The 9,572-nt window shown below is 40.1% G+C and overlaps 1 protein-coding gene across 1 annotated transcript in view; it reads left to right on the top strand.

Moving 5' to 3' along the window:
- Positions 1-9,572, top strand: part of LOC123246219 (protein sidekick-2-like) — a 177,993-nt gene that overhangs the window by 113,459 nt on the left and 54,962 nt on the right. Inside the window, exons 28-29 of the mRNA XM_044675152.1 lie at positions 3,253-3,354; positions 3,590-3,705. Coding sequence (XP_044531087.1) covers positions 3,253-3,354; positions 3,590-3,705 — 218 coding nt within the window. The remainder of the gene's footprint in view (positions 1-3,252; positions 3,355-3,589; positions 3,706-9,572) is intronic.

Here is a 9,572-nt window from a genome sequence, read left to right on the forward strand (position 1 = left end):
AATTGCCTAACCCTTCCTGCTCTTCTGCCTTGAAACTGATATTTAGAATCAATTCTAAGACAGAAGGTGAGGGGTTTGGGGTGTTTTTGTTTGTTTGTTTGTTTGTTTGTTTGTTTTAATGAGGTCATGGAGAATTGGATTCAACTGAAAATAACTAAACAACAAAAAATTCAGACTCGGATTCAGGAGGTCCTGGGTTCAAATGTGATCTCAGATACTTCCTAACTATGTGACCCCGGACAAGTCACTTAACCTTAATTGCCTAGCCCTTACCACTCCTCTGCCTTAGAACTAATACAGACAATAAGTGTTTAAAAAAAAAAAAGGTACAGCATATTACTGAGGGACAAAGAAGGAATGTTGCTAAGTATTAAAGCGTTATTATATTGCAAAAAAATGGAGGTAGGGAAGGAAGTACCGTACTTTTCTGCCACTAGAATGCTACATCCAGAAAACGCTATCCCAACCCATTTCTATCACCACACTACCCACAACAAACAACACACAATTATACACAACACCCTGTGGGAAGGAAGCCGTCAAAACTCATGATGATTGGCACAGCCTGCACAAGTTCTGAACCCCACACAGCAGGTGACATAAGGACTCAGTTTCCCTTATGTGACTCTTTTCTCACTAACATTCCCTTTTACTGAAATTATTGTAATCAGTATCCTTACTCAGCCCCAAATAATAGCCAATAATAGCAGAGCCATCCACAGACCCCTCACAAACTCCTAAGTAAACCCCACATTTATATATTTTTTATAATACAGAAATTTCCACTGAAGTCACTTCACCACAAACTAGCATATAGTGAGTTAATGTTAAAGATTTTAAAACTCTAACTTAGATTCCCACACACAGGTGCCTGCAAAAACAGATCAGAACAGTCTCCAACTTTGCCCCCTCCCAGACCCAATTCAGTACAGTGCTTTAACATATAAGAACAATGAATGAAATATGGAGAAATTGTCTCCCATGAAAAAGCCTGTACTTTCCCACCACTGTACATCAAACACATTGTCTCCCAGATAAAATGTATGGTGGGAATGGAATTCATGCCAACATTGATGTAATCTTAAAAAAATATATATATAAATTAAAATCAGCAGATGGCAAATCTTTCTGCAAGCTACAGTGTCTCTGGCTGTTTTCATTCCATTTCCACTTAACTGTCCCACCCCCAAGGGAAAACTGGACTGCTGATAAGCGCCCCCCAGCAACACCCAACAAACAACACCCCAAGAAACAGAAAACCAGCAACTTGAAACCTGATTAGAGTTTGTTTCATCAGGAATATTCTCCTCTAGTTCTCCCCTCCAAGTATGAACTGAAATACCTACACACACAAAAACACAGACACACACACACACACACATATCCTATCCCATGGGGATATAGGAGATAAGAGGGTCTATAGGGGCTGGGAATGTTGGCTACTGTACTCCAGATCAGTGGTGAGCAAACTATGGCCCGCAAGCCAGATGCGGTCCCCTGAAATGTTCTATCTGGCCATGAGTCAATATTCCTAATCTGACGAATACAAGGAGTAGGATACAATACAATGAAACTTCAAAAGAGTTGCCTTAGAAACAGACTGACAGATGAGCATTTCCTTTCCTTTGGCCCCCTCTTTAAAAAGTTTGCCCATCACTGCTCTAGATTATCACATAAATGAACCCACACCGATCAAAGAACTTGCCAAACCTTGAGCTATTTTGAAGAGCAACATTTATCAGGAGACTCTCTGATGTCCTCTGATTCAAGCTTCACGTATTTGGCCTTGGATAGACTCCTTAGAGCAAGGGTTCTTATTGATTTTTTGTGTTCTGGACCTCTTTGGTAGGCATCTGGCAAAGCAATGGACCTCTTCTCAGCATAATGTTTTTAAATAATTGAAGGAAATGCTAACTTACAGTTAAAGGCTAGTGAAAATACTAAGATACCATTTTTTCCTCCTGAAATCTATCCACAGATCCCTTGAGGATCCATGGACCAGTTAAGAACTGCTGTCATATGATTTGCTCATTCTATATCTCATTCTTGACACTGGGTCCAAAAATTCTCCCTGCCTCTCCATCCTCTCCAAGCCCTTCCTCCTGCTTACTAATGCCACAACAGTGTTCCTTCTGAAGACCAAAGATCATAGAGTCTGGATAAGGAAGATTAGAGGGAATAGACTCTGGTTTCACACAAATTTTTGTTCCTTCTTCCTTTTCACTCTGTTTGGTTTATTATTGCTGTTGTTTGTTCTTTTTTTGTTGCTTATGGTTGCTTGTTTTTTTTTTTTAACATTTACCTTCTGTCTTAGAATCAATACTAAGCATCGGTTTTAAGTCAGAAGATCAGTAAGGACTAGGCAATGGGAATTAAGTGACTTGTTCAGGATCACACAGCTAGAAAGTATCTGAGGTCACATTTGAATCCAGGATCTTCTGTCTCCAAATCTGGCTCTCTATCCACTAGCTTGACCCTGTTATTGTTCTTTTAAAAGAACTTGTTCACAGTTTCTATTTAGGAAAGCTACCCAGCAATGTACATGGGGGTATTAAGGAAAAAAAGAATAAGAAACCTTGGGGGAAACCTGAGGCAAACAGATTTCAGATAAACCTTCGGCAGAATCTTTAGGTGGGATAGGAAAAACGGAGATGGCTAAGCAGGAGTGTGCTGGAGCTCTTGAAAACTGATTGTTAAATTTTCAGAGTAATCATATACGTAATGAAAATTGGCAAATACTATCAGTACTTCATATTTATCATTTTTATTATTATTATCAGGGTTTTATTATTTCATTGACTATCAATGAAGAAATAGAGAATAAACAGAAATAAGAATAGAGAAAATATTAATAATGCAAGATTAAATTTAAAAGTATGTTGGGTGTATACTTCCTCCCCAGCCATGTGTTAAACATTTACCTGCCCATCTTTGTGGTTGGGGAAGAAGAAAGTGAACCGTTAGAGTAAACACTGTAGTGGAATGAGAGAGAAGGTAGGAGAGGGAGATATGCAAATCCAATGTTTGTCCAGAAAGGGGGAAGACTATTCTCAGTTGAATGATGCAGAAATGGCCCCCTTTGGTGCTTTCACCCCTTGACTTGCTCCATCAGAGCTTAGAACTCCAGGCCAGCCCCTTTCTCATCGCTACCCAAGCTGAACCCATTCTCTTAAATGACCAGAGCACCCACCCCCCCAGACCCTCACCTTCACAATAACTTCTCTGTGTCCTCTTCCCACTCCCCTCCACCAGACCTAAGTAAGCACAAGCGCTATGAGATCCGGATGAGTGTCTACAATGCTGTAGGTGAAGGGCCATCCAGTTCACCCCAGGAAGTGTTCGTGGGAGAGGCAGGTAAGTAAAATGAGATGGAGCTTCTATCTCCCCCTGCAATGTGTTGGTTCCAGCAGCCACCCCTGCACACATCTCCCTGCCTGATTGCTTTTAGTCTTGGCCTTTAAGGCCAACCAGAAAAGCTATGGCAGTAGAGGGCCCCTACCAAGCCTGAGCTACCCCTCCACATGCCCTTCTAGTTTACAAATACACACACACATACACACACTCATCCTTTTTTCTCTTTATCCTCCAGTGCCTACTGCGCCCCCACAAAATGTAGCTGTCCATGGTGCCACAGCCACACAGCTAGATGTGACATGGGAACCACCTCCATTAGAAGCCCAAAATGGTGACATCCAAGGCTACAAGGTATGAATCATGTTCTTTGACAGAGTACAGAAGACCAAACAGAGAAAGAGGCCTCAGCCTTAGCAGTCTTTAGAATGACCTGCAGGGTTTTAGTTGTGAAAGATTTCTCTGGTGTTTTCTGGCCCAGACTTAGGTTTGGGGGATGTTGAAGAAAGAGGCATCTCCCTTTGCTAGAAATGAAGTGATTTGCCTAGGTTAACACTAACTAGGAAGTGGCAGAGCCAAGATGAAAGCTGTCTTAAAATATTTAAAGGGTTGTCACATGGAAAATGGGTTAACATGTGTCAGGAATAAAAAATAATCTTGGAGACTTTAATTTTTATTCATAACACCTGATTCTAATATGAGAAGCAGGGTTGGCAAAGTAACTATGCACTTTATTTCCATCCCAACTAGGTCCCCAATTCTTGAGGTTTTCCCCTCTTACCCACCACCCCTGGCCTGTTTGTCTCTACATTCCCCAACCTGAGCTGCTTGCTGCCAAGTCAATTCTCTTAGCCTTCTTTATAAGCCCCCATCCAGTTTCTGCATTCAAGTTTTCCTCCAATGTCTCATCATAGTTTAGTTAGTGCAATGGATGGAGCCCTGGAGCCAAGAAGACTCATCTTTCTGAGTTCAGATTTGGCTTCAGTCACTTATCAGTTGTCTGACCCTGGGGAAGTCAATTAACCCTCTTTGCCTCAGTTCCTTCATCTGTTAAGTAAGCTAGAAAAGGAAATGGCAAATCACTCTAGTGTCTTTGCTGAGCAAACCCTAAATGGGATAACAAAGATTCAGACGTGACTGAAATACCTCAAGGACAACCAAATCTCAGAGTTTTGAAGGCCATCTATAAAAGGTCCAATCTGTAAAAATGCTCTCCATAACCTAGCTGAGAAGCAATCATTTAGGATTTACTTGAAGATTATTGGGAAGGGGGAATCCACTACCTCCCAAGATAGCCCATTCAACTTAAAGAGAGTTGTCATTGTTAGGAACTGTCCTCTTACCTAACAGCTTAATCTTGCCTTTCTATAGCTTCCACATTTTGCTCATAATTCTGCCCTCTGAGACCAAACAGACTTAGGTTAACCTACCCTCTATGTAACATTGTTTCAAATATTTTAAGACCTCTCTCAGTTTCTGCATCTATAAAATAAGGCAAAATGTTACAATAAAATGAATCTTGGATTTGGAGTCAGCAGAGTTCAAATCCCAGATTTGCCATTTACAAGTTACAGGATTTCAAAGAAATCATTTCATTTCCATAAGCCTCAGTTTCCTCATCTGTAAAAATGAGGTTACTTCCAGTTCTAAATTTAGGCTTCTGTGATCTTATGGCTGCTTTCCTTCTCCCCCATCTTCTCTCTAACCTACAATTAACTAGTTTTTTTCCTCCCAGGTGAAAATAATCCCACTTACAACTTCAAGGAAAGTGGAAGACGGATAGGCTTGTCCTTCCAGGGCTTTAGCTGACCCACTTTATGAAATATAATCCCCTGGTCCCTTGGCATGAAGAGCCCCAATTTAAAGAGATTTTGCAGAAGTGGGACAATGCTAGAAAACAGAATTGGACAGGATAGAATTATGAGAAGAGCAGTAGCTTGGAGTCAGAAGAATTTGAGTTCAAATTCCAGCTATACCACTTTCCAGATAAGTGATTTGGGACACCTCATGTCTACTCCTTAACCTTAGCTTCTTCCTCTATAAAATGGAGGGGCAAGGTTAGACAAAATAATTTCCTTTTCTTTTTTTTAACCCTTACCTTCTGTCTTTGAATCAATACTGTGTATTGGTTCCAAGGCAGAAGAGTGGTGAGGTATGGGCAATTAGGTCACACAACAAGGAAGTGTCTGAGTCACATTTGAACCCAGGACCTCCTGAATCCAGGTCTGGCTGTCTAACTACTGAGCTACCTGGCTGCCTCGACTAAATAAATTTTTTTCTTTGAAAAATGTTTTAATTAATTAATTTAAAATATTTTGCCATGGTTGCATGATTCATGTAACTCTTCCCACCTCTTCCACTTCTTCCCATCCTCCTCCTGTAGCCAACAAGCAATTTCAGTGAGTTTTACTTGTGTCATTGATCAAGACCTATTTCCATATTATTATTTGCATTAGAGTGATTGCTTAGAGTCTACATGCCCAATCATATCCCCATTGAACCATGTAATCAAGCAGTTGTTTTTCTTCTCCCACAGTTCTTTCTCTGGATGTGGATAGCATTCTTTCTCATAAGTCCCTCAGAACTGTCCTGGATCATCAACTGAATAATTTCAGAAATTTCTTCAACTCTAAATTCTATGATTCTGTGTCTCCAAAAGGCTTAAATGGAGGTTGTCTTCCCAGTTTGGGACACTTCAGAGATATTATTTGGCTAACAATAGTAATGATTAGGATAGTGACAGGCCAAAATTCATCATAGCAAACTCCAGTTCATGTCTTATATTAAAAATAAATGAGCCATTTCCTAGATTACAGATAGGTATATAGATTGATAGATATAGATATTTATATGTACATACATGTATACAAATCTCAGTTTCTTTACCTATAAAATGGGAATAATAGCACTGACATGTATCACCTACCTCGCGTAGTTGTTTTGGCTAAATATATTCATTTAGTTTCAGGCCTTTTTTCACTTAAAGCACTGGAGAAGCCTGTGCTTGCAGTCATTTTTCCTGGGGAGGCTGGTGGATCACTGGAGTTCTGGAGTTCTGAGTTGCAGTAGAGATAAAAGCATTCAGAATGTCTATATTAAATCTGGCACCAAAATGGTGAGCCCCTAGGAATGGGGGAATAGAATGGAAGGGGAGAAGGTTACTGCCTCAGGAGAGATGAACCAGGCCAGATCAGAAATGAAGCAGGTCAGAGCTGCTGTGCTAATCATCAGCAGATTAGCCTGTGAGTTTTGTGCTTGGGATACTAAGTGATTAACGACAACTAAAAAGGCACTGTAAAAATGTGAAGTATTGTCATTTTAACTACATTAAGTAGAAGGGACAAAGCATATTGGACCCCGTTCAAAAATAAGGAAACTGAAAGCCAATCCCTTCTAGAACCCATGCTCTTCTTCCCTTCCCCCTAGAGCTTTAACTATAAACTTTAACTCCCAGACAGGAACAATTGAGGGAGGGGAAAGAGAGAGGACAGGGCAATCACAAATGTACAGGTCTAGAGTTGGGAAAGACTTTAAATAAAATTAGTAATGCAGAATTAGAACTTGGGTCTTTTGGTTCCCCGTCTCTTATCCACTTCCCCCCTATGCTGGCATTTTTAGAGACAGCCCCAAGTTCTGAGATTGGTGTATCAAATCCCTGACAGCTGTCTCCATTCTCAGACCTTCTGTGGACAAAGGAAATGGGCCAAACCACTAGACTAGGCTGCTCGTTTCTAACAGACTCATGTCTCACTGCTAGCATCCGGCCCCAGTTCCTCAGGTACCCTTCATTGGATGGAGACCAGAATCAGTTCTGGGCTTTCTTGCCCTCCAGAGGTTCGAGGAAGGCATGTGGCCAAGAGAGCCATACGGACATAGGACACCATTAGGGGTGTCACCCTGGAACACTTGGCAGTGGCAGCTGGGAAAAACAAACATTGTGCCTATAGCATATGCCTGCTATGCAATGAAGTGAAAAGGAGCCAAAAAACATTGGGCAGCCACCAGCCTGGCAAGGTGTTTCAGAATGGAGATTTCACAGGCAAACCCCAAGTCTTAAACCTCCTTATGCTCAGAAACACACACACACACACACATACATACATACATACATGCATACATGCATTCAACAAGGATTTTTAAAAAGACCTACTATGAGGGGGCAGCTCAGTGGATTGAGAGTCAGGCCTAGAGATGGGAGGCCCTGGGTTCAAATCTGACCTCAGACACTTCCCAGCTGTGTGACCCTGGGCAAGTCACTTAATCCCCATTGCCTACCCTTACCACTCTTCTGCCTTGGAACCAATACATAGTATTCATTCTAAGACAGAAGGTAAGGGTTTTTTAAAAAAACCTACTATATACTGTGGGGAATGTAAGTGAAGGGAATACACAGTTATATTGTATTTATGTGTCAGGCACTGTGCTAAGCAGATTTTTAAACAAAAATCTCATTTGATCTTCAACACAACCCTTTGAGGTAGGTGCTATTATTATTATTATTATTATTATTATTATTATTATCCTCTTCATTTTCTAGAAGAGGAAATTGAGGCAGACAGTGGTTAAGTGACTTGGTCGGGATCATATAGCTCTAAGTGTCTGAGGTCAAATTTGAACTTAAATTTTCCTGACTTTTAGACCCACCACACTATCTCCCGAATCACTGTTTCTAAAAATAGAGTATGTGGCCCCTGCCCTAAATACATGAAATAGCTAAAAAGCAGAATATGAAAACATGGGTTTATTATTATTATATTTATTTCCTATATATAATATATTATAATTATTATAAAAAACATATATACAAAAACAAGTATGTATTCAAGTGTGTGTTGCAAGTTATTAGTACAATAAGAAGTCCCTCAAGGACAGCTAAGTGGCTTAGTGGATAGAAAGCCAAGTCTTGGAATTGGGAGGTCCTGGGTTCAAATCTGGCCTCAGATATTTCCTAGCTTTGTGACTCTGGGCAAGCCACTCAATCCCAATTGCCTAGCCCTTACCACTCTTCTGCCTTGCAACTGCTACTCGTATCAATTCTAAAGCAAGAGGTAAGGGTTTTTAAAAAAGGTCCCTCAGGGGCAGCTGGATAGCTCAGTGGATTGAGAGTCAGGCCTAGAGACAGGAGGTCCTAGGTTCAAATCTGGCCTCAACCACTTCCCAGCTATGTGACCCTGGGCAAGTCACTTGACCCCCATTGCCCACCCTTACCACTCTTCCACCTATGAGACAATAAACCGAAGTTAAGGGTTTAAAAAAAAAAAAAAAAAAGGTCCCTCAACTATTCATTTATTTGTTTAATTATTTGCATGTGGCAGACACAGGATCATATGTGTGTATATATTGCATATAATACATGTGTGTATATTACCCTAACATTTACATATATGATATGGGAGAATAGATGCATGCATATATGTAGAATGGATGTATATTTTCCATTGTTTAGATAGAATTATCTATGTTAATATTAGCCAGTTAATTGCTGATGCTAACAAAAATAGCCAACTTATAATCAATATAATAAGAACAAATCACACTTAGGAAAACTTGTGTGGAAATTTGTCATTACATGTAATTGGTAAAAAAAAATACAATTTTGGGGGGCAGCTGGGTGGCTCAGTGGATTGAGAGCCAGGCCCAGAAATGGGAGGTCCTAGGTTCAAATATGGCCTCAGACACTTCCTAGCTGTGTGATCCTGGGCAAGTCTCTTAGCCCCCATTGCCTAGCCCTTAACCACTCTTCTGCCTTGGAACCAATACATAGTATTGATTCCAAGACGGAAGGTAAGGGTTTAAAAAAAAATACAATTTTTAAGAAAGTTTTTTTAAAGTATAAAATGAAATTAAGCTAATGCCTTAAAAATTACAAAGCAATTTAGATAAATTAGCTCACTCAAGCCCTAAAGTCTTAACAAGCCTATGAGACAAAATACACATTTTTTGTTTTTATTTTATATATTTAATTTGTATCCCCATTTTACATGCAAGGAAACCAAGGGTTAATTAATTGACTTCCCCACTGTCATATAGTTAACAAGTGTCTGAGGTAAGCTTTGAACTCAGGCTGTGGGGGGCCCATTCTCTTTCCCCTATACCCCCTTTTTTATTTTTTTTTAATTTTTTAATTTTTATTTTGAATATTTTCCCATAGTTACATATTTCATGTTCTTTCCCTCTCCCCCAAGCCCCCCTAACCCCCTTAGCCAACACACAATTCCACT

Source organism: Gracilinanus agilis, chromosome 4, assembly GCF_016433145.1.
Source record: "Gracilinanus agilis isolate LMUSP501 chromosome 4, AgileGrace, whole genome shotgun sequence".
Lineage (NCBI taxonomy): Eukaryota > Metazoa > Chordata > Mammalia > Didelphimorphia > Didelphidae > Gracilinanus > Gracilinanus agilis.